At 52.9% G+C, this 26994-nt stretch overlaps 10 protein-coding genes across 10 annotated transcripts; 3 read left to right on the top strand and 7 right to left on the bottom strand.

The window, feature by feature from the left end:
• Positions 1 to 49: 49 nt before the first annotated feature.
• Positions 50 to 1777, bottom strand: J4E86_002977 (uncharacterized protein; the record flags this gene model as incomplete). The annotated part of the gene is made up of 1 exon (XM_051443533.1): positions 50 to 1777. One exon carries the CDS (start codon positions 1775 to 1777, stop codon positions 50 to 52), a length of 1728 nt encoding a protein of 575 aa, XP_051305028.1.
• Positions 1778 to 2429: 652 nt separating this feature from the next.
• Positions 2430 to 4473, bottom strand: DEP3 (Efflux pump dep3; the record flags this gene model as incomplete). Its single annotated transcript, XM_051443532.1, has 6 exons — positions 2430 to 2480; positions 2543 to 2967; positions 3022 to 3223; positions 3275 to 3655; positions 3815 to 4243; positions 4327 to 4473. The coding sequence occupies 6 exons, from the start codon at positions 4471 to 4473 to the stop codon at positions 2430 to 2432; spliced, it is 1635 nt and encodes a 544-aa protein (XP_051305027.1).
• Positions 4474 to 4891: 418 nt separating this feature from the next.
• DEP6 (Depudecin biosynthesis cluster-specific transcription activator dep6) lies at positions 4892 to 5557 on the bottom strand (the record flags this gene model as incomplete). Its single annotated transcript, XM_051443531.1, has 1 exon — positions 4892 to 5557. One exon carries the CDS (start codon positions 5555 to 5557, stop codon positions 4892 to 4894), a length of 666 nt encoding a protein of 221 aa, XP_051305026.1.
• A 4878-nt stretch (positions 5558 to 10435) lies between these two features.
• Positions 10436 to 11552, bottom strand: J4E86_002974 (uncharacterized protein; the record flags this gene model as incomplete). The annotated part of the gene is made up of 3 exons (XM_051443530.1): positions 10436 to 10998; positions 11048 to 11484; positions 11539 to 11552. The coding sequence occupies 3 exons, from the start codon at positions 11550 to 11552 to the stop codon at positions 10436 to 10438; spliced, it is 1014 nt and encodes a 337-aa protein (XP_051305025.1).
• Positions 11553 to 12571: 1019 nt separating this feature from the next.
• MCD4 (Glycosyl phosphatidyl inositol anchor synthesis) lies at positions 12572 to 15690 on the bottom strand (the record flags this gene model as incomplete). The annotated part of the gene is made up of 4 exons (XM_051443529.1): positions 12572 to 13619; positions 13667 to 13854; positions 13904 to 15474; positions 15522 to 15690. 4 exons carry the CDS (start codon positions 15688 to 15690, stop codon positions 12572 to 12574), a joined length of 2976 nt encoding a protein of 991 aa, XP_051305024.1.
• A 411-nt stretch (positions 15691 to 16101) lies between these two features.
• GDI1 (Rab GDP dissociation inhibitor alpha) lies at positions 16102 to 17867 on the bottom strand (the record flags this gene model as incomplete). Its single annotated transcript, XM_051443528.1, has 8 exons — positions 16102 to 16193; positions 16243 to 16500; positions 16552 to 17103; positions 17158 to 17497; positions 17549 to 17576; positions 17627 to 17686; positions 17738 to 17762; positions 17822 to 17867. The coding sequence occupies 8 exons, from the start codon at positions 17865 to 17867 to the stop codon at positions 16102 to 16104; spliced, it is 1401 nt and encodes a 466-aa protein (XP_051305023.1).
• A 466-nt stretch (positions 17868 to 18333) lies between these two features.
• On the bottom strand, positions 18334 to 19214 carry MRPL4 (54S ribosomal protein L4 mitochondrial; the record flags this gene model as incomplete). Its single annotated transcript, XM_051443527.1, has 3 exons — positions 18334 to 18459; positions 18509 to 18816; positions 18869 to 19214. The coding sequence occupies 3 exons, from the start codon at positions 19212 to 19214 to the stop codon at positions 18334 to 18336; spliced, it is 780 nt and encodes a 259-aa protein (XP_051305022.1).
• Positions 19215 to 19870: 656 nt separating this feature from the next.
• J4E86_002970 (uncharacterized protein) lies at positions 19871 to 20306 on the top strand (the record flags this gene model as incomplete). Its single annotated transcript, XM_051443526.1, has 2 exons — positions 19871 to 19943; positions 19993 to 20306. The coding sequence occupies 2 exons, from the start codon at positions 19871 to 19873 to the stop codon at positions 20304 to 20306; spliced, it is 387 nt and encodes a 128-aa protein (XP_051305021.1).
• Positions 20307 to 22372: 2066 nt separating this feature from the next.
• J4E86_002969 (uncharacterized protein) lies at positions 22373 to 23620 on the top strand (the record flags this gene model as incomplete). Its single annotated transcript, XM_051443525.1, has 4 exons — positions 22373 to 22398; positions 22453 to 22519; positions 22567 to 22650; positions 22700 to 23620. The coding sequence occupies 4 exons, from the start codon at positions 22373 to 22375 to the stop codon at positions 23618 to 23620; spliced, it is 1098 nt and encodes a 365-aa protein (XP_051305020.1).
• A 690-nt stretch (positions 23621 to 24310) lies between these two features.
• Positions 24311 to 26687, top strand: J4E86_002968 (uncharacterized protein; the record flags this gene model as incomplete). Its single annotated transcript, XM_051443524.1, has 4 exons — positions 24311 to 24400; positions 24498 to 25705; positions 25761 to 26423; positions 26474 to 26687. 4 exons carry the CDS (start codon positions 24311 to 24313, stop codon positions 26685 to 26687), a joined length of 2175 nt encoding a protein of 724 aa, XP_051305019.1.
• Positions 26688 to 26994: the final 307 nt, after the last annotated feature.

Below are 26994 nucleotides of genomic sequence, written 5' to 3'. Positions count from 1 at the left end.
GGCTTTCAACGCCCCTCAACGCGCTTATCGTAACAATGCACTCCCATGTCTACCTGACCTTGTACAAGCACGGTTTCAAGACCGCGCCGTCCTTAGCATCGCCCTCGTCATCTCCATCACCAGCACCGAACCTCTTCCCCTTGAGTCCAAACTTCATACCTCCACCCCTCTGCGCCACAGCCCCCGCTTTTTGGTCCTCCTTCGCGTTCTTGCCCTTGCTCGGATGCGCCGCCTTGACAAATTGCATCTTCACAAACATCTTGTTGCTCAAATCGATCGCATCGCCCGGCCTCTCGGGTAAAGCATCAAGAACGAATCCGCGCTTCCGCAACACCTCGATAAACGCAGAAACATCCGTTCCCTCTTTACCCTCCTGGCCATCTACATTGACCGCGAGTTCCTCCTCGTCTTCCGAGTCGACAGGGCCCTCCTCAGGTGGTTTATCTGCCTTAGCTTTCTTCGCCTTGGGAGGTTTCTTGTCCATAGTTTTCTTGAGTGAGCCAATGGAGTTGATAGGCACACCACCCTTCTTCTTATCCACACGCCCAAAGCGCGATTTGATCTCCGAGACCCAGAGCTCGCCTTTCCAGCGCAGGATACGGTATGCTTCGTCGATGAAGTCGAGCCAGTTTGTGCCCATGAGGGCGAGGCAGAATATGGCTACGTCGACGCTGTTTTCGGAGATGGGCAGCGCGGAGATATCGGCGATAGTTACGAGGTCGGCGGAGGGACCGGTGGGCTTGGAGAGGTCGAAGGAGTGGAACGTTAGGTTGAGGGATTTGAGATGAGGTTGGAGGCGGTAGGATAGCGAGGCTGTTCCGCAGCCTAGATCGGCGACGGTGCAGTGGCCTTTGAAGTCTCGAGGGAGAGGCTTCGCGTCTCCACGGGGTGGTGCGATGGCTGTGGTCTCTTCTTCCTCGAAACCGGGGCCTCTGCGAACTGCGTTCTTTGGTGGGCCTCTTCGGTCTTTTCGTATGTCCTTGTTCCGTAGCTTGCCTCGTACGATTATGCTGTTTACGTAGCCGTCTACAGGGTTCGATGGCCATACTTCGACTTGTTGTGCGAAACCGCGATGGTAGTCCTCGAACATCGATGGGTCTTCCTTGAAGAGAGACGCGCTATCCGCAGAGGGTTTTGTGTAAAGCGCTTCATTCAAGTGACGGAATCGCGCACTGGCGAGCTTGCTGCGCATCGATCGCTGGAGGGGTGTGAGGCCCTTGGGTTCGGGAAGGAGGTTCTCCAGGACGGGAGTCGCGGAGGCGGGGTTCGTGCCGTTTGCGTTTGCGGCGAGGAGCTTATCGGCTTTGGACTCCTTCCTGCGCTTCTTCTTCTCGCGCTTTGCCTCGCTGTCGGCTGTTGCGGGTTTCTCTTCAGCAGGCTTCGCAGCATCTGCTTTAGCCTCTGCAGGCTCAGCTACCGCCGCCGTATCCGCGCCCACTTCTTTTGCGCCATCTGCATCTGCCTCCTTGTCTTTGTTACCTCCAGCCTTTCCCCTCTTCCTCTTCTTGCCACGCTTGTCTTGCGCTGCCTCATCTGTCGCCTCTACACTTGCTGCCTCTGGCTTCTTGGTCTTCTCGGTCTTCTCCACCTCCGCACCTTTTCCATTGGCTATGCTGTCCCATTGCTCTGCAAGATTGTCCGCATTGACCTGCTGCTCCTCGCGCTTCTCTTTCCGCTTTTGCGCCTTCTTTCCAGGTTTGGTGGAATCTTTTGGCTTTGGTACTTCGACCTGGGTCTTCACCTGCGCGGCGACGTTCCATCCGGGAACGGCGAACATCGTGACGGGTGTTTGGAGGCGAGCAGATTGTGGTAAAGTGAGACCTGGAAGTTGCGCTGGAGAGTACCTGAGACGGCTCGAAATTTTGGGCGGCGGAAGGTTCTGCCGACCGGGAAATGTGGGGCTCCCGCGCGGAGTTCGAGCTCCACTTTGCTGGAACCATCAATAGCTTCTTCGATGATGGCATTCATCCACTCCATCAATTCCCGATCATACATCCCTAGTCTTTTTTCTAATTAACACTTTGCGATAGTTTTCAAGGCCCGTCTTAATCAGGACAAGTATCTCGAGGGTCGTCGGTACGCCCGGAGACATGAGAAGGAAGGTAGGAACGGACACAGACGGCCGCTCTTCGTCTATTGGTCGCCTGTTGGATTCACCCCTGTCGCCAGTCGGCCAGGGCGGATCGTGGGCGGATGCATCTGGATTCAACATCACAAAATCTCCGCCTCAGATCATGCTACTCATACATGCAGTTAGTGCTGTGTATTTCAGAGATTCACTGATCATGGGAACAAGATAGATTATGCAACGAATAGATCACGGGTTCCTGTTCCGATAGTGGAGAGGAAAGTATATCTTAGAGTGGAAGCCACCACCAATCAAGACGATTCCTCTCGCTTGACATGTGCACTTACAGTAACGGTGCGTCTCACACTGCAGGTATCGCAGCACCTTTTCTCCCATCACTGAGTTCGGCTTTCTATCGTAGACGTCAGTAAACAATATCCAGCGGAAGGAAGGCAAATCTTGGAGAGAACTCACCAGCAATGGAACCGAGCATACCACGCTCAGCGCAGCAGCAGCAAGAAAGAAAGCCCAGATGCTTGTCATGGCGCTGGCTATCTCGGGAACGATCAAATTCTTCTCCTCATCGGACAGTGCCTGGAAGGCCTTGCTACTTGATCCCGCGATGAGGTTTCCGATCTCCGTGGGGGAGACGTCCGGGAGTATCCTGCTGACTCTGTCGACGGCCACGTTGTGAAAGAGGCTGCCGCTGATTGCGAGAAAGAGAACCATACCAAGGTCTTGGCTGATGGTCATGGCACCAACGGCGTTGGCTATCTCATGAACAGGAACCAAAGACTGCACAATGGCAAAACCTGCGACGATGTAACACCCTGTGCCAGCTCCTACGAGGATGCTGTAGCCATAGATGTTGGCATTGGGTGTAGCCTCATCGACGGTGTCTACAAAAGCCGTTAGCCGGTCTACTTAGAAGTTGGATGGAGTGAAAATCTTACACATCAGAGCCATGCCAATGAGTGCCAATGTGCTACCTCCTATATACCAGACAGGTATCAAGCCATACCTCGGCATCAAGAAGCCGTTCACCATTGACGCGAAGACCATGAACATGATCAATGGTAGGAGACGAACGCCGGCCTCGAGTGCGCCATCGCCCTTGACGAATTGGAAATAGAGGGGTATGTAGTAAGTCATGGCCTTGGGGATAGGTTACTATCTTGACTTCATCATTGTTCGAAAGCAGCTTACCAGGATAATACCAGAGGATAGAAACACCTGAAGCTGCATGTTGATCAATGTCGGTTGCTTGAAGAAATGAAGTGGGTATAGTCGATTCTCTTTGGTAACGAGCGGGTGAAACTTCAGCGTGATGATGAAGACGACAAGCAGAACGCCCGTGATGGTCCACAGCGCGATTATAGTTCCGGAACTGAACGGGTAGATGACCCCGCCGAAGGTGAGCACGACGGTTAGGCAGGCGGAACCAGCGAGGAAGATGACGGCGTTGATCCAGTCGACAAGGCGTAGCTTCTCGACGAGCGTCTTGGATGGGTAGGGGTCGACACTGGGGAAGAGGAGGAAGTATACAGGTGCGAAGAGAGCGCCAATCGGAAGATTGACGTAAAACCCCTAGCAAACAATCAGCCTCCATGACAAGAACCCGAAGATGGAAAGACGAAATGACATACCCATCTCCAAGTGGCGCTACTTGCCGCAAAGGCGCCGCCAACCTAATGATGGGAAGTTAGCATACATTTAGTAAGGACGGAGGTGTAGAGTTATTCTCACCACTGGGCCCAGCACGCTACCAATCCCCCAAACAACAGTACTCCCCGCAAGATACGCCGGCTTCTCCTTCTCATCCGAAAGAACAGACACATACGTCAGCGTACCCGAGTACATGCCCGATCCACCCACACCTGCAACAACCCTCCCAATAATAAGCGCCTCAATATTCGGCGCAGCACCACAAAGCGAACTGCCGACTTCAAACAAGAAGATGTTGAAGATGTACACCCATTTGATGTTGAAGACGCCATAGATCTTTCCCCAGAGCAGGATGAACATTGTACCGAGGGCGAAGCCCGTTCCGATCCATGTTAGGAGCTCGAGGTGCCCGAAGTCGGCGATGATGGCGGGTTGGATGTTAGCGACGATGGTGTTGTCGAGGGCGAAGAGGAGGGTTGTTGATAGCATGGCGGAGTATGCGGTTGCCCACTGGATAGATGAAAAGGTATCGCGTTAGTGTTCATTCTTATGGTGATGGTCTGTATGAGTGTGTGTGCTGGTGGCTTACTTACCTTCCAACCATGGATGTCGCGAGGACTTGACTTGTCGGCTGTAGTGAGACCTTCGTCAGGTGAACTCTGAGCACTCAAATCTGCCGATCTTGCACTCTTCTCGCAATTCAAGTCGTTCGGGATCGGTTGTGTATCTGTGTAGTCCATGTTTGAAGGATTCAATAGGATTCAATCAGTCCTCAATGGCATGGGGTTCTCGCAGACGTAAGTACAATTTCGATAAATCTTGGAACAGTTTCGTAAGAATTAAAAGGGATAAGGAGAACATAATTGAGGTCAATGTGTGGCGACGAGACTATAACGGCAGGAGAGATGATGTACGGGGCGGACACGGACACGGACACGGAGTCCGAGCGACCGACTACCTCCTGGGGATATTCATGTGTCGAAATGATGACGGTCGAATGAAGAAGCAGATCACCTATCGGAGAATATTTTACGGAAAAGGTTGGGCTTAAGACGAACGAAATGCGAATTACCAGAATCTTTCTCGTGGTCATGAGGTGTTGTGGTGAGATTATCGCCGCTTTCCCGTTATACGCATCGGAGAGAAGACCAAAGGTTCTCACAGAGCCACCGGTTCCAACCCGTTCTTTTCTTCCCATTCCTGTAGCTTAGCCCCAACATGCGTCACGCTCTGATGCCAGTATCCTTCCGACTCTTCAACGTGGTCCAGAGCCGCAAAAAGTAGGCGTGTTGAAGCCACAACACCACTCACAGTTTCCTTTCCTCCTTCGTTTACGAGTTCCCGATGCAAGGCCTTCAGCGCCATAGTTAAAGGCCAGGCAATGAAGATAGCTTGCATCATGATGATATCGCTGCTTTCCTTGCGCGGCGATGGCAGATTAAGCCCTACCGCGCTGCATATTTGGAAAGCTGCGGCGGTAGAGCGACGTTGGCTCTCGGCTATCATCGATGACGGTAGTCCTTGTTCCTCGCTCTTTGTGATAGCTGATTCATGAGAGAAGATTTCAGTCGCGCGCAAATTCATGTAGAGACTGAATGCTACGGGATCTTCACGAATGGAAGTCGCGTTGAGATGACGCTTGAGGAGAACGAAGAGGTCGTCAGTCTTCTTAACTAGGGCGTAGTAGTCGTCCCAAAAACCTGGTCTGTCACGTTGTTGCCCATGGTCGAAGCAGCGTAAGGCCAACTCGACCATTAGAACGCAGCCAGCGTAAGATGATAGCTCGAGACCGGGTTCGGTACCCACGTCTAGAACAGAAGGCATCTTGAGCGGTACTAAACTCGAATCCAAAAGCCCTGGCGATGGTAAGTTGATTCGAAAGTCCTGGATACTGTGTCAGACTCTTAAAGGCATAGAGGTTCACATTCCGCACCTTGACGCCTCCCAGCTGACACTGTAATCCGCTACGTGTTTTCACGTAGCTTTCCAATGTGTATAAGCCCCAGAATGTGCGCCGTCGCTCTTCCAGTAGCACTGGATCTTCAGTATGCGGCAAACTGAAAAGAGGGCTATTCTGGCTTTCTCCGCTCTCAGTATTTTGATCATGGCTGACTTCGTCCATTCGATGTAGCCTCAAAAGCCTACAAAGCATGGCGGCGCGTCCCAGTGTCAGCCAACTCCTCTCCAGCTTCTGGCTTGTAGCCTCAAAGCGGCCTATCAACAGCAAGGCTTGAACGAAGTTCAGATCACTCATGCAGTCTTCTCGCTCGCATCTCTCGGCGTAATCACGCGCTAGGTTGTAGCATGTCGACTGTCGCTCGGAGTCTTCAGGGGTAATGTGAGAGCAACCCGCAAGCGCAACAGCATAGACCAAAGCACTCGCTGCAGGGCCACCGCTCACCGTTGACTCAATCATGAACTTATCTCTGTTTATGAACGGAAAGGAATAGTAAACGGATTCGAAATAGCGATCGTGCAGCGAACTTAGATCGGTTGGAGATAAGTCTTCTTCCGGGCCGCTCTGGGTCGCTTTCTGAGGCTGATTGAGAAGTAAATCATCCATGGGTTCGAGTGCCGTCAGCGGCTGGTTCATCCAGTCAAACGTCATGTTGGAGTCCATATCTTCTGCAAAAGAAGTGAATAGACCAATATCCGGAGCAGATAACCCATCTGTTGGCGCATCAACAGCTGCACTCATCTCTCTGGTATTATCGACGTCCATCGGAGTGCTAGTAGCCGTATGTTCTACGATAGGAACTGATTGCGCATGAGGTGTAGTCGTCGTAGATGAATTTTGCGCGGTAAGAGCAAGCTGAGCCTCCGTCTTGGCTAGCCGTTCCTGAAGCTGTTTGAGTTGTTCGTCGCGTGTGCGACGCGAGTGCACTTGATAGCCACATGGTTGATTGAGACGATCGCACCGTCTACATTTTGGAAGAGCGCGATCGCATCGAACTTTACGCTCCCGGCAGACCCCACAAGCGTATTGTGCAGTCGATGCCATCGTGTTGATCTGATGATTTAAGTGATAAAGTCTGGTGGCTGGACGCGCCGAAGCATTGGAAGAGAGCATCGGGATGCGCCAAGCCCTTCTGGGCTAGTGTGTAGTTCTAGCGCATTTCTATTTCAAGCAAGTCATCGAAAACTGTCGATTGCGGGTGTCTGCAGAGTTACCACAGGCTGTCTGAACAAAGCCCCGGGGTCGCTCGACGCGGGAGGTAATGCACCGCACCGCACCACTCCGACAGAACATAGTCTTTGCAATTGCTATGTATGCCTGGAAAAGTGAACGTAAACTCCGAAATGCTTGTGGCAAAGAGGCACCCTACTGCTACTGCCGCTGCCGTGTGAAGTTGGCCGCCATGTCTGCAGCATGCGGTAAGTATCAGAAAGAATAGAGTGCGCCTTTGACTTAGACTGCGGTCTGGTCCTTGGTTGGGCTGGGTCTTTGAGATGGTACTTTGGTATACGGTATGATTGCGATAGCTTTGATGTTGTTCGCTGGAGTGCTGTCTGGTGCGTCATCGCAGTACCGTGATTGTCGACGGGGCTGATGATTTGGAAGGATGCTGTTGGTCGAAGGAACGCTGGTGACTCCCAAGAGGACGTTCCTTGGTTGCGATGAGTGCGGTAAGTATCAAGTCCATTTTGAGATGTCGTCACGAACATCGTCTTCCTTCTTCCATGGTTTTGATCTTGCGATCTTTGGCAGTACAGATCAGAGCTGAGCGTCTGAGTGATGTGGTGACACCGCCTGACTCATTTCAAGGCAGAAGCAGCGATGAAGCAGGTAGGTGATGTGAAATTTTTAACGTAATTATTTAAAGAGCGGAGTCCGCGACGGCGAGAGCATCTAGATAGCGCTTGTATGTTTGTAGATGTCGAGAGCAAAGCGCTAGGCCATAGGTTTCTGAATCTTCTGTTTTGAGAGGAGCAGATCATGGTACTCTACCCATGCTGTTTTGGTAGTTTAGAAAGAAAGAGTTGATCGTATGAGATAACAAGACAACAGTGAACAGTAAACAATGCATCCTTTTCCCTGCGCCCTGCAAAACTGTTCAAAGGTCACTGCGACAGATCCCACTCGAACATGCGTTGTGCCATCGGTGCGACCCTCAGCACTCAAGCGTATGCAGATGTCCAGGCTGTACAGTTTGTTTCGCATTTGAAGACCGCAGGGCGCAGGCGAGCCATAGCGTTGCTCAGGTTCGGTTTTGCTGCCTTCTCGAACATATTCTGTTTATTGGTTTCTTTTGGTGCAATAGGACATCAAATTCCGAACAAAGAGGAGCGGAAAGATCATACGTGAGTGTGTAGTTCCCTTCGGTGGAAAGAGATAGAGAAGTAAATACGGGAGGAGACAACGGTAGTCGTTTATGTTCTTTTCGAAGAGGAGAACCCATAAGGTGCGGCGCACCGTATTTTGAAGGAAGGCACTTCGAGCACTAAGGTATAGAGAAGGTAGGAAGAGAGAAATGGGCGGAGCTTTTATAACGGTCCGCGACAGGCGTCTCAATACGTGTCAACAAGGCTGTTTTGAGACTCCATATCCTCTTCCAACCACGCTTTTTCTTCCGAACAGCCATCTAGATCACAGCCTTTGATTTTGGAGACTCTTCTCGAACAGCTAAGTAGACTTTGAAATGATGCGAAGTCGGGTCGCTGGACGACATAGATTCTTCTCTCTCATGTTTTGAATTCTCCCGTCGGGCACCAAGGCGCATCTACATCTTGTTTTGGCATTTTCAAGAACGACAAGCACAGACGACAGGAAGACATATGAACGTGTTCCATTCTTCTTTTCGTGTCGAACATTCGCCGCAATGGTAGAACTTTTTGAGAAAGAAAGAGAGGCAGAACATAGCCTGGTGGGGCGTAGATCTGGTAAATCGGAAGAGATCGTAGAGGATGTAACGAGACAAGAAAAGTAAAGGTCAGAAGAGCTTTTATATCGCTTCTAGAACGTAAGATCGATACCGAGATCGCGCCGGAAGTTTGGTTTATCAACTTCTCTGCTCTTCCTCCAACATATCTCTTTTGACCATGCGTTTTTTGTGTGTAGCACGCTTCCAAGTCCAGCCAGTGCAACAGCAGAGGTCTCCATGGGGAGTTTTCCTTGTCTTTTGATCAACTTTCCAGACACTAGTTCAACTGTCGGCGGGAGGAAAGAATCTTGGAAGTCATCAGGAGAAACATAGATTGTTTCAGAAGATCAGTTCTAGTTGAACGTCGTCATAACAAGAGAGGAAGGCAGCGCGGGGCAAACATTCTGAGTACCCAGAGCGTTTTGATTTCGAGAAAGACAGCACAGTCCCGAGGTCATTTCCGAGGACCCCAGTAGTTTTGGTGTTTTGAAAAGAAACCGTGGTATAGGACATAAGATTCGAAGGCGCAGAAGACCGTATTTTATGCCCATCTCCCACGACAGCACCGCGCCGAAAGAGCAGTAAAGCGTAAAGAATTCCCGCAAAGCTCATGCGATCTTAGCCTGTGATTTTTCGAAATGTCCCAAAACCAGAGTTCCACCAGCGCCCACATGTAGAGCTCCATGGGCTCTTTTGAGCACCCGAAGCCATGCGATGAGCGGCAATGCATTTTTTTTCCCGCCAATCTCGAAGATCGCGACATGATAAACACACTTTTGTCTTTTTGGAAACCATCCATAGTGGTTATGGACATTTGAGGTGTTGTTTGAACAAAGAGGAAGAGAGCGGAGCAGAAATTCATCGGCACTTTGTCGACAACGTTTTGGAAAAGCAGGAGCCGACAGAACATCAACGTAGGGATGCTGAGTTTTTGGAGTGTCACACCCAGACTGAGATAATGAAGGAGAAGAGATTGAGCAGCAGCAGTAGATCTTTTATACCCAGACAGACCACCATCGCCGAGCCTCTACACCTGATTTCCGCAAAGAAGCTGAGTGAGTGCATGTCCAGCTCGGGTTCGTTCCTTCAATAATGCAGGCTCGGTGATGTGCGCTGTCAGCGCAATACCATATTTCTAGCGAATGGTGTTTTTGAGCGCATGCAGTCCAGTCAAGCACAACTTTGGAAGCTCTAACCTCTCCCGTCTCGTTCAAGTAAAACCCAAACACCATGGAGCCTACGTTGACGTTGGATCACTCACTTTGCATCGATGCAGGCTGCAGACCCAAAATTTTCAGTCATGTTCTCAATTACTACTTCAAAAGAAGCGACAACTATACTAAATGTACGCCGCGAGCTACATGCAGGAGGCTACCCAATTCCCAAAACGCCGCCATTTACCATAAATGCTCGGGTATGATGCAGAAGAAGAACCACACCCCAATTTGCCCCCAATCCCTTCCCTTCCCCGCATCATGCAACACATCAAGGAAATTCGTTCAATCAAGAGTATTAAGTACAAGTTTCATCAAGCAGCCGGGCCGGGAACAGCAGGGCCATCACCACCAAGACAGAGATCCGAGATAGATCCGGGTGGAGGTGGGGCAGGTCTCGTGGGCGGCTGAGGCGGAGGCCGTGGAGGGAGCGGCGGGGGAGGCCCCGAAGAGCGCCCGGGCTTCCTTTTGACGAACGAATGCAATTGGCTCAAGCTGTCGCTCGCACTTCGAAACTGCTCATAGGCTTGCTGGATTTCTGCCAGTTTCGCCAGCCTCTCTTGTTCGGTCAACTTTCTCGGACTACAGACTGTCAGCACACCTCCAGCTCACACTCCTCAAGAGATCTAATGGTACCGCGGTGGGGTTCCTGTTCCGCCATTGGGAACACCGCCGTTGGGGTGCGGTTGGAACTCCATCTCGCGCTTCATCATCTCAAGCGTTGAGGGGAAGTATGGCTCGACGCCGTAGGTCTTGAGGTAGCTGGCCGTCTTCTCGATGCGCTTGATCTCGCGCTTGACGTCCCAGCCCTCGCCCTCGCCGAAGCGGCGCTGCACGACATCGACCATGGTCTCGTCGAGTCTGTTGTAGAAGTCGCGGCGGGCTGCTATGTCGCCGGCGTCAGCACTGTCGATGCCGCCGTGGGAGTTGAGGTTGCCGCCGAGCTTCAGGATGAGGTCGAAGGCGTAGCGCGGGCCGGACGGGAGGAGGGTCAGGCGCTGGATGTCGGGCAGGAACTTCAGCATGGCCGAGGCAAAGTGTGACGAGGAGATGGAGTCGTTGAGGTCGTCCTGCAGGCGGTGCAGGTCGAAGTTGACGATGGTGATCTTGCGGTCGAGCTGGGCGTTGAGTGTGGGCGCAGCGTCGGCGGTGGTCGTGTCCATGATCTTAGCAATTGAGGCAGGAACATCTGGGCAGGTCAGTACAAAGTGGTGCAGCGAGCAGTGCAGTTGGCTTACCTGGTCGCAGTCCGCGCTTGTCGATCCAGTTGTGCACCTCGGCGCGCTGCTGCTCGAGCTGGTCGACCCAGTTCTGCATGTCGGCGAGCTGGCTCTCGAGCTGCTCGATCTTCTCCGTGTAGGGCTGGACGGCCTGGTTGAAGGCAGCGGTAATGAGGTCGGGCATGCCGAGCCCCATCGGGGCGCTGCTGCCGGTCGGGGGCACCTGCTGGGAGCGGATGGGCATGTTGTTGTGGGTTGGGGGAGCACTCTGCGCGTACGTCGGCTCTTGGGGTTGCTGCTGGCGGGGATACATGTCCGGCTCCTCGGTAGGGGAAAAGGGCTGGCTGTGGTGGGACTCCTTACGGCTCGACTCGGGGCGCTTATCTGTGTAATCGTCGAATGACTGCGAGCGCGGGTTCTCACTGTTGTCGACGTAAGAATTGGCTCGGGACCGACTATGCAAAGTTAGTGCGCGTCACCAGATGCAGCGCGTAGCAGGTCCGACTTACCGTTTGAAGAACATTATGCGAAAAGAAGAGTCTGCAGCGAAGGGTGAAGGCCGGCGGTGTTATAAGCTGGCAGTTTAGAGGAAGCGAGATTGCGCCTGAAGATACGAATAAAGAATGGTTGGGCGTGTGGGAATTAGGCTTTCGATTCGCAGGAAAAGTGCGAGGTTGAACGACGGGCTGCTGTTGGCGGCGGTGGTTGGGGCGGGCCCCTGGTTCCAAGACACGATAACACGACTATCGATGATGCGCTGCGTTGCACACACACACGGCGCGTTGCACAAGACAGACTATATGTCTTTTGCGGAGCGATGGAGGTAAACAATGCGCCGCAGACGGTAGCGGAGGTAATAATGCGCCGAACGGATGTTGTTGACGAGCGTAGGCTTTGTATAGTCGTGCGTTGGGTAGGACCATTCTCGCATGCCGCCCAGCGCAGCATCCGCAGGCCCCCGCTAGTTTGTGGAGCCGAGCCTTCCCAGCCGCCCGTCCCCAGCCACATCACACCTCTCGAGACCGCTTCGAGCCTGCCGCCCGCCCATCTCGCCTGATAACAAGACAGCACGGTGGTGCTCCTTCAAGCGACCTCGCCTTCCCCACGCGGCTGCCGTCGCTTCCAGAGCATCACGACTGATTTAGGCACTTGCACAGCGCATTGTTGCCCAGCAACCCCAGCTCATCTCGGAAGCATGCATCTTCCTAGCTCTAGTCAGCGTGCGTTTCCTGCGTGTTTGGTACGGCGCCTCTAGCGATCCTACCGTTGCCGTAGTGAACCATACTTTTTGATCATTGATTCCCCTATCTCAACAGGGTTGGAACATCGCACCTAATCCAAAAGGAAAACTGGAGAGCCACCTCTACAGAACATGTCAAAAAGGGTTGATACGGCTACATTGCCTTGAAATTTCGTGAACTCATGTTTGTATAGTAATGTACAGTTCAGCGCACTTGTTCAACATTTCCCTTGTCTGAGGTGACCATACGCTCGCATACAAAACTAATTTTAAACTCACACTACAACTACTCCATACACCAACTACTCTACCTTCCCACTAGCCTTTCCGTTGACGGTCCCATTCCCCTGCGTTTTCTTGCTACCGCCAAACTCCACCCCCCGAATAGTCCACTCGCTGTAAATCTCGAGTCCGCTAACAAACACACCCAACAAGCTCGCAATAACAAAGTGACTAATCGTCGTTCCAATCTCCAGCCAGCTGCCCTCGTCCTTGACCATGTAGAAGAAGCTCAGTGTCATGACATCACTGACCGCCATCACCACCATGAAGAGGGCCGACGGCGCAACACCCAGGCGGCGGTTGAGGAGACCAAAGTTTGCCGACAGGGCCGCAAATGGCACCATCAGCTTGAGCATGAGAAGTGCGCCTTGAGAGAATGGATCGAAAATGGGAACCAGACGATAGACTGCGTCCAGCGAGAACGACGACACCGACGCGATGTTGGATGCGCTGAAAAAGGCCGACTGGATGAAGAAGATGAAGAAGAGGGCTATGCGGGCGTCGGCTAGAGTCAATGTTCTGTACTCCCCCTTTTGGAGCGAATCGAGGCGATCAGATGCAGCGTCCATGGTAGGCTTGGCCGGATCCGATGTAATGGCTGCAGCCGATGGGTTGCTCGTGTTATGCAGGTACACCTGATGCTCGAGGCGCATCCAGCTGAATAGGCACATGCAGAAGGCGAAGTAAAACAGCCCTTCGTACGAGATCGAGAGGATGATGAATGTCGGCGCAAACTGCAGGAAGATGACTACGAGGCGGTGGACGTAGTGTGTGTTGGGGTAGAGACCATGCAGTTGGGGAACGACGAGTGAGGCCAACAGCGTTGCTCGTGTCACTGTCAAAACGCCGAATGGTATGCCTACGCGCGCTTGGAGGTATCCGCTGCTGCTTTTGGTGACAATCATGGACAGCACTACGAGGCCGAGCTGGACCCCCAATATAATACGAGAGTTGTTGTTTAGTTCATGCTTGGCGAGTTCGGCTTCGGATTTACCGTCTTCGAGAATGCTCTTCTCAAAGAGCAGGTAAAGCGCGCCGATGACAAACATCAACGCACCTCCAAGAAGACTGCAGGTTGTTAGTCCCAGATCAATTCATGTGGGCGACGCGCTTACATCAGGCGAGTGTCCTCTGCCTTGTTGGCTGGAAGTAGCGTGAAAGCGCTCATGCCTATGCAAGACAAGACCCAAGTGGCAACTGTCGCCATGTTCTTCTTCACAAACTCCTGTCCATAGACTGCTGGCCACAATGTTGCAACCAGGTAGCATACGGTGTAGATTTCCCTGACGAAGTAGCTTTGGACCTATCTCTGAGTTAGTACCATCGTGTGTTTCTGTGCATAGCCTACGTACCAAAGCCTCGAGTAGACCAAAAAAGCCTAGAGTCGCAAGAACAAGCTTCGCAACATCGGCGCCTGAGTTCAGATGACCAAACAGAACCTTGCTGCCCTTGACGAGCGACAGCCTCTGCGCAAAGACTTCCTCCCAAAACAAGACAGGGAATACGGCGTATGCGTAGTAGACGATCGGTGACTCCTGTTTGAAGAATACTCCAGAAAGCGCAACAAACACAGAAGAGAACACCACCATACTAGCCGCCGTTCTTTGTGCTGGCACATATTCGGTGAGCACATGCAGGTCAATGACTGTCGTGATGGCGAATACGATCCATCCAACATAGCCAGCAGTCACCAGTGTCCGGAGGAAGAGCCAATCGTACGTCTGCAAGTAGCGCAATCCTTCAAGACCAAGATCGATGAGCTCGTAAGTCTCACGAATAGCTTCTACATCGTTGCCCTTGTCGATGAAAGCTTGTATTTCCGCAATGCGATGTTCGACAGAATGTGCCTCGTCACCAAGGCCAGAGAACGGCTTGTAGTGGAGTTGTGTCGACTTCTTGATATCCTCTTTGACGTGATACATTTCCAGTATTTCCTTAGCGTTGGCAAGAAGAGCCTCAGCCTTGGCTTTGGGGTCTTTGTCAAGATAAGAGAGCGGCAAGACTCCGACAGAGTTGGTGGGAAAGTCCAGACCGACCAGGTACGCCATCAATGCCGCGACGTCGGCTTGGTCAACGTCGTGTCGTTCGACCTCGTCCAAGTTCCAGTCAGAAGAAAACTCGGTGTGGCCTTTCGCAACGCCTGATGCGTTCTTCAATGGGGCTGCAACACCAGCACCCCATGCAATCAAGGGTGTGCGCGTATTGTCTGGATGTCCGTCTCCATGGCTTCCCCAGTCGCTCATGCCGTGGTCCGCTGTGAACACAAAGGACGTCTTGTCATCGTTGTAGAACTCTTCAATCAACTCCGTAATCTCCTGAACTCCACGGTCCACGATCTGAATGTTGTGCAAGTATTGCCACGAGTATGGTCGGTGCGCATGGCCTGTAGTGTCGATTCCAAGCAAATGGAGGAAGAAGACGTTCTTCTCCTGCCTCAATTCTGCGTCCAGTGTCGCGTTCGTTTTGGCGTCCGCAAAGAGCTTCTTGACGCGCTCGAATACCCATTCGTCCAACACCCAGGCGTCTTTGGAGGAATCCTCTTCTTCAGCACCATAGCAGTATGCGTCGACTCTCCCAGGTACAGCGCCCGCCTCAAACATGGGAAGAATGTCGGGACTGCCCCAGCTCCATGTATGCCGGCTTCGATTGAAGACGCTGTCAAAGTTGACCGGGTTCAGCTTCCACCCGGTCGTGACCGCGGAGACATCCTCGTATAAGCCTGCGATGAGCGCAACATGTCCGGGGCGCGATTCGGTGGGAACGCGTGTATGGGAGACGCCAAAGGTGCCATGTTCTAGGACGCGAGAGCGAAGGTACGGGGCGAGAGGTCGCGGGTCGCTGGTGTTGTCTGCGAGAGGGGTCGGAGGATTGGGATCAGGGTTGGGAAACGATTGAAATGCCTTGTCTGCACGGAGTCCGTCGCCTGTAATACTGTCAGTGCTGAATGGACGCCCATTTGACGCGACTCACCAACAAAAAGCACTAAACGTTTCGCGGGAGCTTCCTGCGTCTCCACGCGGTGCTCGCGCATGCCATGGACAATTGGACTTGTGAAATGTATGCTGAAGATTGTGTAAATGTACACCAGATGGAACACCACTGCTACCAGCAGGAACCTGTAGCGACCGAATTGCGCCATGGTAAAGGAGTGTGGGAACAGCAATGCGCTTCGAGGACACGTTTTGTGGACGCGTTGCAGTACTCAGATGGTTGCGGAGCCATGGAGGTATCCCTGCCAAGATCTACCGTCGTCATAGGCACAGGTACAACATCACGACTCAATACGCTACAAATGGATGCAGCTTTGACTTGTTATCCACCTTGATCTGGGCTGGACTGACACGTTCGTCGAGACGCACGTGGTGGTCGAGTTGGAAGGGACCGATCTCATCGCCCAAATAGGAAATACCGAGCTCGAGCTCCGCAGCATCACGCGTTCACACATGTTGAGAATGCAAGTCATTGTAGAAGCCAAGTCTTTACCGATTACCAAACGATATACCTAAAAGACCGTTGATGCTTGTATCATCCGTCCCCTCGTGGAGCCCGTCTATTCCTCAACATTGAAGTTCGCGCCCTCTCTCAGACCCTCGACAACCAGCTCGTGGCCCTCGGCCCGCTGGTAAATGTCCTTGATGTCATCTGTCATATGTCAGTATTTCGTGCACCATTTCAGACATCGGAAACATACCAGTCGTTGTCTCAAAGTGGCTGGTGGCGTCGTAGCTCTTCGACATGAAGATGTTGTCCTTGGCACCGCTCTCAATTGGCTCGTAGAGTGGGATAGCTGGGCCCATGAACTTCTCCTCGATCTTTCCGAGACGGTCAAGACCGGGCTGGAGCTCAAGGTGGTGGTTGCTGTCGCCCTCAGCGATGGTGGAGACAATGGCGATGTAGTAGCCCTTGGGGCAGACGTTGTGTGCAGACGAGACGACAGCGATGTAGATGTCTAGTGGAAATTGTCAGCAAGGGTTCTGTGGGCACACGGGTGTATACGTACCGTGCTTGCGTCCGACCTGAGACTGAGGAATGATCAGTTGCAGTGAGTCGGCATCGGCTGTGTTGGGGATGGGGTGGTTCAGAATGCAAATGGCCTTGAGCAAATGTCCAGTAACACGCGCCTTGCCGGGGAAGTATGACGGGTCGGCGAGGATCTTTCCTGCCTTGGTCTCAAACTTCATGCCCTCGCCAGCGTCGTCCTTCTCCTTCATGGTGGCCTTGATACCCACAACCTTGTCACCTTCGTAGAGGAACTCGTCGACGTCGGTGTTCAGCATGTAGGTACCACCGTAGATAGCGGAGAGACGAGCGAAACCCTGAGGAAGCTCTCCCAAACCGTAGAGCGGGTAGATGTAAGGCGATTTTCCGTAGCGTGCCATGGAGTTGACGTAGAGCCTGATGCGTTGGACGGCCTCATTTGCTTGCCCCTTCTGTGTGATGTAGTCGTCGGTGGGGTACAAGGCCATGGAGTGACCGATGAAATCGCGAGTGGTAGCCTCAAGGCCGAACTTGTCGTATACGTCCTTCATGGTGCAGTTCTGGATATCGATGCCTGCGTCAGATGTCAGTCACCATTCTCTATTCCTTTTTACTTGAGCATCCGTACCCTTGTGTGACGCTGGGTCATCGGCGTTGTAAGCGCCAACCCACTCAAGGAAGTTCCTCGCCCGACGCTTCTCGAAGAGACCCATGAGAGGCGATCGCAGCGCCTCGCCGGCATCTGAGGGGACCTTTGCGACGGTTGCCTTGGCGCCGTTGCCCTGTTGCACGTAGCTGCCGGCGATCTGCTTGAACTCGAGGTATTTGGTGACGTCGGTGGAAACGAGAATGTTGGTGAGTTCACCGTTGGACATGAGCAGCTTAGGGACGAGGTCGATGTTCCAGTCGTTGACGCGACCGTACTTCTTCCATGGCTCGCCCTCGGTCTGGCCGTACCGCTTGAAGAGCTAGTCACCGGGTTAGCATATGTTGGACTGCCAGGCTTGTCGAAAACTTACAGCTTCAATGTTCAGCGATGCTGCCTCACTGCTTCCTGTTAGCTCTCGCCCCTCAGGGTACCTGTTCAGATAACCTACCCGCCATAGTGGTCGTTGCGGTCGATGTGGAGCACCTTCTTGCCCTTGACACTAAGGACTCTGCAAGCATGTCAGTATGGACTCGGAAGCTGGCACGCGTCCGTTTGTTACCCTGAAAGTACACATTCCGTGAGACCTGGAGATAGTTAGCTTCCGCGACGGCAGCGTTACGTAGGTGGGGTAAGGGCAACCCACCTGTTCCCAGGACCACTACGTCGTATTCGGGGGCAATCTCGTCCATGGCTGTCAGATGTCGGGTGCAGAATAAGAAAGTTGAGGATTGCGGTAGAGGGTGTCCGCTAAGAAGGCGCGTGGACAGGCGGTGTTAGCCCTAGGCGGTGTGATGGATGTGGGGTTGTAGCTCTCTCTGGGAAGCGCCTCGCCAATCTGGTCGACCTCCAGGGCTGTTTATGCTCGCATTACTTTCATAACTCCTCGCGGTTAGCAAACGCTTGACTAGTGCACTTCATTGATTTCATGACTGATTGTGATACACGCGATATGCTACAGAGGCCGCCCTGGCCACCCTAATCTATACAGCATCCTCACTGCACTAGCAGTGCTCCCCGTTCGCCATCCCATATGCGATGCGTTTATGATCGTAGTCACATTTGTACGATGTCCGTACCGTTGCAAAAGTTTCAACAGGTACATTCCTCGCCGGGTAGCTACCCAGGCGCATATGCCACCTGCACTCATGATCCTCATTATGCGTGATTCACCTTCTCCTTCGGTTGCACTTCAGGTTCTGGAAGTACTTTGTCTTTCGAGGGCTCTTCGATGGTTTGCTCGGCCGGAGTCTCGTACGGCGTCTCGTCTGCTTCTACGGGTTCCTACGAATGCGTTAGCATGTGACTAGCCATCCTGAGAAGCTGTACGTACGTATGGTGTCTGAGTGTACTGTGGTCCGTCTGTCCTCGACAAGTCGATATCTGGGTCGCGCTGCGCGAGTACATAGGCTTCCTGGTACGCCTGGTGTCGCTCGGCCAATGTGTCGAGAATCGCCTTCATCGTCTCCTGCACCGTTTTGTCTCGCTCCTCATTTTCGAAGTCGCCGTAGCCCGCGTCCAGACGCTTTCGCTCAAGCTTTTCGGTCGCAAGACGATTCCGCTCCTTCACGCATACCCACCACAGCTGGTGCAGGGTGTCCCAGTCTCGACTGCGCAGCTCGCCAACAGTCCACGACCTTCCTGTGCCTCTGTCAGTTACCCGCTTCCCGTCACAGAACCAATGGCAGCCTACCATGTTTCTGCTCTTCTACTGGTGTCTGCAAGAGCTGCTGGTCCTTGAAGAAATCCCACAGGCCGTGGTCGGGTGTGCCAGTCACTTCCTGCTCGATCTTGACGGGCTTGGGCAACCGCTGCTTTGCGAAATCTTTCTCCTTGACCGATAATGTTTGTCTAGGACGCAGACCGGTAGCTCTAACGGCGGAATTGCCTCTGTTGCTGTTGTTGTCTCTTTTCCATCGGGCGGGTGATGTGGAGAAGCGCGCGCATTGGACCGACGGCACCAGGAAAGACAGCACCGTGTCCTGTTGCACCAGTGCGAAATTGGGCCGTAGTAATCGTGAGGATTGTATCGTAGCCATGTCGTCGGTGTGGGCTGTGCTTGCCGATGCTGGTGGGCGCAGCCGGGTTACATTCAAAGTTGCAGGAAACTGCGACCGGGGTAGGCCGCTAGCGCATGCCATCAGCCATCAGCCCTAATCAAACCCACCTAGGCACCGTCCTCCCGTATAAAGAGAAGCCACCCCGCGCTCCTCTTCCTCTCGTCACCAAACTTCGCGCTCATCACCCAGTGCTGGGCGCCTTCAGATAGTTTCCAATTTCACTTGACGATTTCTTCGATTTCACCAGCGGGTACCAGGACCCGCCCTTTAACATCCCGAAATGCAGTATTCAATCTTCTCCATGCGATTCGTTCCAAGCGAACTCGCCCGCCTGTACTGGCAGCCACAGCAACTCCGTCTCGTCGCCAAACCACCCTGGAAGTCAGTCAATTAATTGGGAGTTTGCACTCTCTTACTCGACCGCCGATAATAACAGTGCTCTGTTCGATACCCCTTCACTTCTATCTTCTACTTCCTCGTCCGCCGCCTTGACAGGTGGCCTACTTGCACCGGACCCTTCTTTCCATACCACTCCGGACTGGGACCTCTTCCCCCATTCTGACTCACAATATCTTGACGATGGCACGCAACTGCTTCCTGGCGGGCCTACTTCACTTTCGATCGCGGAAGACAACATGAACATGCTTACCATGCCGCCTGGCATGGGCAATATCAACACTATGAACACATCTGCGCTGATCACCAGAGGTAAAGACCACGCCACGCTTCTCAATTCTCCAATAACTAATCTACGTAGACCACTCTCATTCTGGTTCTTCCTCGACAAGTCACAAGGATCAGAGCTCATCACCTCCTGAGCAAATCTCGTCGTCCAAATTGTCATCTACAAAGAACAGCCCCAAGGACTCAGAACCCTCCTGCCGAGTTGAGAAGCGAAAGGCAAACACCCTTGCTGCCCGTCGCTACCGCCAAAAGCGCGTCGATCAAATGAGTACCCTCGAGACCGAACTCAAGGAAGTCAAAGCCGAGCGAGACGATCTTAAAGTCCGCAACGCCAGGTTGGAGGGAGAGGTCGAGACGCTTCGTGCCCTGCTCCGTTCTCAGAAGTAACCCTGTATCGGTCTGTCAGCATGTGGTGGCCTAATATTTCCTGTTTCATCATCTAGAGAGGCCTCCTTTCAGACGATGTCGGACAATGGGTCGGATCATGGTACGCCTGTTCAGGGCGATATTCAGATCGGCAAAATAGGGTTTAATCTCAGAGGTTGTAGGTTTCTGGTGGTGTACACTCACTGTCAATCTCGTCAAATGATGAATTGAATATCTGTTCTACATATGACTCTATGTTGCACTGTCCTCAGTTTATACTGATGTTTGCATTCATCTTCCGCGACAATCACTCTGGCTCATAATGAGCAAGAGCCTATATCCACACAAATTGAGCCCTTGAAGACGTCCATCAACCTCACAATGAGTCGAAGTGAGCAACACCCTCGACGATGTCCTACATCAACAACACCATTATCTGCCAAATCGTACTCGCTTTGGGAACCTAACCGGACGTTCCGTCGCCAAAACCCCGTACGCCCTTTTCGCTGAACGCAAGCCTGAGGCTTGCAGCTGCGGTGCCTTAGTCCAAAGTGTGGTCCCCGGATGATGTTCACAGCCCCACTTAAAGCCACCCGATGGTCCAATCATAGCGCGCAGCGGTGAGTCATTCTCACTCAGGGTGTGTCCGAATCCTTGGCTTGTCTTACGGCTGCTTTCTCCCTCAACAACGACTCATTGGCGCCGCCAGCCACCTCCAGACTCAACTTGCGCATCGGTGTAAGCGGCCTTCAGATGCCGACCTTCGTGTAGCGCTCGGCAGTCGTCACCCCGCAGATGTTTGAGAGCACCCCCCGCTGCAACTCCCACGAACATCAGACTGTGATCACAGGAAAGTGCTACTAACTGTGTTGCAGCGGTGGGCTCTACACCTCTTCTACCGGGGTTTGACGTTTCCTACGATCCCTTGTTTCGAGGCCGGCCTTCTGTACCGCCTCAATCAGGTACAGCATTCTATCTTGCCTTGCGACGTCGTTTTCCATCCTCATCCCGGCTTACCAGGAGACTGCCGACTTCATTGCAACTTCATGTTTCCTATCTTCCCTTCAAGTACCCACAATCCAGGGTGCGTCGTTACAGTATTTGATCGGCAATCTTTTGAGGGCGGTCTAGGCTCAATATGCACGATCCCATCGAGCTCTCCTAACCAGCACGATGCCCGAGCATTTCAATTCGTAGACTACGTAACAGCATCCGAATGCGACATCGTCGTTCGTCTATCGCCTCAGGCCCTCGTTGTTGAGTAACGCGTGCAACAAGCGTTTCAGCCTCAGGGTCTCTGACACTCACGTCACAACGCCCACCCGGCTAAAAGTGGGTCTGATGGAAGCTCTGCTGCCGAGCCCATCACATCATGCAAGCCTTTAGCTACCCGAATCTAGCCACATGGCCGCTGTCTCTTTTCCTTTCACGGTTAGTACCTGTTTTGGACTTAGCGCGCATGACTTCCGTAGCCCAGCGTAGAGATAGCGTCTCTATCCTGATCGTACCACATGCGCCAAGATCACGACGCAGCCCCATTTTGTTCCTTCATAGCATGCCATTGTGGATTCCTGTGGATTCTTCAAGGCTACGGGCCGATCATATGGCTGCCCGATGTTATACAACGGTTTCTAAGCCTTGCATCATTCGCTAGCTGCGAACTTTCTCGATGCCATAGACCAATCGCATTCTCCAGACATGTACTATGGTTCACTTCGCGTCGAGCCATCCGGTCGCTTCTCTCGCATGATCGCCACAGCTGGGATAGTAATGCTTGTTCACACGCGTAAGGAGCGCCACACGGCCTATGGGACACTCCCTCCCGCTTGTGCAGAATCTGGGGAATCCTCAGGTTTGCATTTTGTATCCGTCCTCATAACCGAACGCTCAGGCCCGACTCACTTTGTTCATGTTCATGTTTGTTCATACATCCGTTTTCTTCTCTTGCTGTCCGGGCGCATTGTTGCACACGTCGAATCGTTCAATCGAGCCTAGATACTCTCCTTGTTGTGCTTCACGCGCAGCCATTTAACATGTACTTCCGGCCGGGATATGTGGTGGTGATTGTTGGGGCGATACTCACGACGATGTCAACCGTCATCGTAGCGTTGCGGTAGGACTAATTGGCGTTGATGTGATATGGCAACAGGCTGACGTCCTCGAACAGATACTATTGCAGATGGTTTTTGATGGGAACTGTCAGTGCTAGCGATCACCTCATGTTTGTGGCTCTTGTAAGTCTGAGCCTCGTCTCCTCGACGATAAAGCTAATGAGATTCAGGTAGTTACATGGGGCAACTTCGTGGTGAACTTCTATCAAGATGAGACCAGCGCCCATACTCGTCCAAGCTATCTATTCAATCCAGTGAGAGAGACCAAATTTCAGCCAACAACAATGTCTAACATCCATCCAGGAGAAGCGGCCCCTGATCGAGCCGCAAGTCCGTGGCAATCTCATATCATGGTGGGTCTACCGCTTGACCTACACCATCGGGCTGGGCTTCGTCAAGCTCAGTATCCTCTTCTTCTACCGCGCCATCGCCGCAAACCGCACGTTCCGCAAGCTCGTTTATGCTACGATCGCTTTCGTCTGCATGTACACGTTTGCTGCAAGCATGGCATCTACCTTCCAATGCGAGAACCCATCAGACGCTTGGTCGACAACCAACTACTTCGCTCAGTTCGATCGCAACCCAAACGCCCACCGAAAGCCAGTCAAATGCTTCGACCCCATCAAGCTATGGGTGTTCTCCTCGGCATCCAACCTGATAACCGACATCATCATCCTCATGCTTCCCCTTCCGACACTTCTCAGTCTTCGCATAGCTATGACCAAACGTCTAGCACTCATCGGCATCTTCTCAGTTGGCATCATGGCTATAACCGCATCGTCCGTACGCATGTGGGTCATGATGCTATGGGCTGAGTCGCCCTCCAACTCTGCCCGCTTTGGAAACGACCTACTCCTGTGGGGTCAGGTTGAGACCAACAGCGGCATAATCTCTGCATCTATACCATTCCTGCGTCTCTTGTTTCGCAGTACTCAAAAGGAAGAACGAAGCGCAACGCCAGTGAAGGTCAACAGAGTGCCATCGCGGCCTGTTCAGATCGATGCCTTTAGCCAGCACAAAGCACTCGATATGGGCGAATGGCCGCTCCAGGACGTCAAGAGAGCCAGTGAGCAGGACAATTGCTTCATCACAATACACGAAGAGACAATGCGTACGAGAGGTTCTGCTTGGGGGCCCTTCATCACCATACCGGAAAGTCTGAGCTCAGCTAGCAGGGGCGAGACATTACTAGAGCCACAACAGCATCCGCACATGACGGTCTGAGGAGCTCAGGGGTGCCTTCTTGTATTTGTAACGATAATGATAATCTGCCTTTAATAAAGTTCATATTTTTTTCCCTCAAGAATGTAAGCAACTCGTAATAGCTGTGTCACTTGTGAACTGCACAGACTGCGCTGGTCTCATGAACACAAATGTCGCGTTCTGTATGCACATTGGCAGCTGCAGAAAGACATTCGTCACGGCCGACTGCGGCCATATCTAACATCGGGTGTTGCATGAGGGGTGCAGGATGACATGGGTTTAACGATGCCGCCTTGCCATTTGAGGCTAACACCGGGCGGAGCTATCCACCTGGGCGTCAGCGGCGATCTCATGCGGCTGTCCAGAGAGCGATGGAGAGGTCACGTAGACGCCCGCGTTATACTCGACCGCTTTCACCGTCGTGCTCGCAGCTACAAGTCCGTTGTTTATCGCAGCACACCAATTGCACCTGTGGATCTCCCCCACATCTCGGCTTAAGTAGCAGGCGCTTGTTTACCCACCTGCACCGTGGCTTCCTCACGCCTTACCAAGCTATTCCTCGCCGCTGTCGCTCTCTTCATCGCAACATCCGCCATCCTGGCTTCAATCCGACTCGGCGGCCGCGTACCATCTATACTGCAATACGTCAAACCCTCGCCTCTACGGCATCCCCTCTACACACAACCGTTTAGGCCACTCACCAACTCCACCATGGCTCCATCGCAATACAAGACACCGCCGCAGTTGCCGCCCAAGTTCACGGCTACCAAGGAGAGCTTGGTGAATGACGCAAAGCGACTGGTATGTATGGCTCCGTGATTCCAGAGCTTCCGCTCGCAATTGCTGCTGCCGACCCCGCCGGAGGGGTGCATCGACCAAATGCTAACGCTTGCCCCAGATCGACAGGTCACGAGGTGTCCAGGATGCTATTGTCCGCGACGTGAAGCCCGAGAGCGCCAATTTCGCAAACGTACTCCTTCCCATCGCCCGCGATGACAACAAGATGGCCATCGAATCGCATATCCTCGGCTTCTACAACGCCGTGTCGACAAGCAAGGAGCTCCGCGACGCGTCCAGCGAGGTGGAGCAGATGCTCGACGACTTTGGTATTGAGTCGTCTATGCGCGAGGACGTTTTCAACCTCATCGATGCAGTACTGAAGAAGGGCGAGGACCTCGATCCGGAGTCCCGGCGGCTGCTCGAGAAGGACCACAAGTCGTTCATTAGGAATGGTCTGAATCTTCCCGCGGGCCCCAAGAGGGACCGTTTCAAGGAGATCAAGCAGCGTCTGAGTCAGATCAGCATTGCTTTCCAGAAAAACCTTAACGAGGAAAGCGGAGGATTGTGGTTTACACCCGAGGAGCTACACGGCGTGCCAGAAGATGTCCTCTCAGGACTCAAGAAGGGAGAGGGTGAATTCGACGGCAAGCTGTTCCTGACCTTCAAGTACCCCGACCTCTTCCCGACGCTCAAGTACGCGACGAACCCGGAGACGCGCATGAAGGTCTTCGTTGAGAATGAGAACAAGTGCAACGACAACGTCCTCCTGTTCAGGGAGGCCATCCTCCTTCGTGACGAAGCCGCCCGCCTTCTCGGCTACGACAACCACGCGCAATTCCGGATAGAAGATAAGATGGCAAAAACTACCAAGACAGTCGACGACTTCCTCGGTGACCTTCGCACTCGGCTCGCACCAGGCGGCAAGAAAGAGATTGAGAAGCTGATGGCGTTGAAGGAGCAAGACGTGAAGGAGAATGGACTCACTGGCCCGCTGACCAAAGACTACTACCTCTGGGACAACCGGTACTACGATCGTCTGTTGCTGGAGAAGGACTATCAGTTGGACCACCAAGTCATTGCCGAATACTTCCCTCTGCAGACGACCATCCAAGGCATGTTGAAGATCTTTGAAGAGCTTTTTGGTCTGGTCTTCGTTGAGATCGTTGGCGAGGAAGACAGGGCTGCCCTTGCTGATGGCGGTAAGGGTTCCGATATTGTCTGGCATGACGAGGTGCAGATCTTTAGCGTTTGGGATGACAAGGGCGAGGGCGAGGGCTTTGTCGGCTATCTCTACCTCGATCTCTTCCCTCGGGACGGCAAGTACGGGTAAGTAACGCCGCTGTACAACCTGCATATGAGATGAATACTGACTGGTTGGTAGACATGCCGCCAACTTCAACCTCCAGCCTGGATACATAGACGAGAACGGCAAGCGACGATACCCCGCAACGGCACTAGTCTGCAACTTCTCGAAGCCAACAAAGAAGAAGCCTTCGCTACTGAAGCACGATGAAGTCGTTACCCTCTTCCACGAGCTTGGACACGGTATTCATGACTTGGTATCGCGGACAACCTACTCTCGCTTCCACGGCACCAACACTGTTCGTGACTTTGTTGAGGCACCATCTCAGATGCTGGAGAACTGGTGCTGGACACCGTCGCAACTACGCTCTCTATCACACCACTACTCTCACATCTCTGCCGACTACGAGAAGGCATATCTAGAGTCTTCAGGCGCCGACAAGAAGCCAGCGGAGCAGATCCCCCAGTCACTCGTTGCAAAGTTGATCTCAACCAAGCATGTCAACGACGCCCTATTCAACTTGAGACAGTTGCATTTCGGCACCTTTGACATGGCTGTTCACGAGCCAGCCAGCCATGAGGAGCTTGAGAAGATGGATATTACTGAGAAGTACAACTCTTTGAGGCACGAGATCAGTCAGCTGAAGGGACCTGAGTCGTTGGAGGGTGACAAGAAGGGTGACTGGCACTGGGGTAACGGACAGGCTACGTTTGGCCACTTGATCGGTGGTTATGACGCTGGGTAAGTCACGTTCGATCACTTTACCAAACATCACATGCTAACCATCACAGCTACTACGGCTACCTCTCATCTCAGGTCTACTCCACAGACATGTTCTACACTGTCTTCAAGAAGGATCCCATGAACCCCACCGAAGGCCGTCGCTACCGGCACACGGTTCTCGAGCGTGGTGGTTCCAAGGAGGAGATGGATATTCTTGAGGAGTTCCTTGGTCGCAAGCCCCAAACCGAAGCTTTCTACAAGGAGTTGGGCATCTCGCAGTAGAGGCGCGGGAATGTGCGAGTTTCAGAAGATTACGTTAACAGGAGTGGACGACAGAGGTCAGGAATCATTGGCAATGAAGACCGCATTGGACGTGAAGGCTGGTCAAACGAGGATCTAGATATCGATGCGTGGGGGGCCCATTGGAAAGATGCGACTCCTATTGCCGGATGGGATGCAGCGTGGGCGAAATGGTTCAGGAGGCGTGTGTTTGCTGCTGGGGGATACGTGGATACGGGACGTCCTTGGATTGGACCGAGATGAGGGTTTGTCAAAGACAACATCGCATCATGAGCCAACGCATTGTTAC

The sequence above is a fragment of the Alternaria arbusti genome (assembly GCF_024043155.1).
Source record: "Alternaria arbusti strain BMP 1465 chromosome Unknown scaffold_3, whole genome shotgun sequence".
Classification (NCBI taxonomy): domain Eukaryota; kingdom Fungi; phylum Ascomycota; class Dothideomycetes; order Pleosporales; family Pleosporaceae; genus Alternaria; species Alternaria arbusti.
This window is presented reverse-complemented; position numbering and strand designations above follow the sequence as displayed.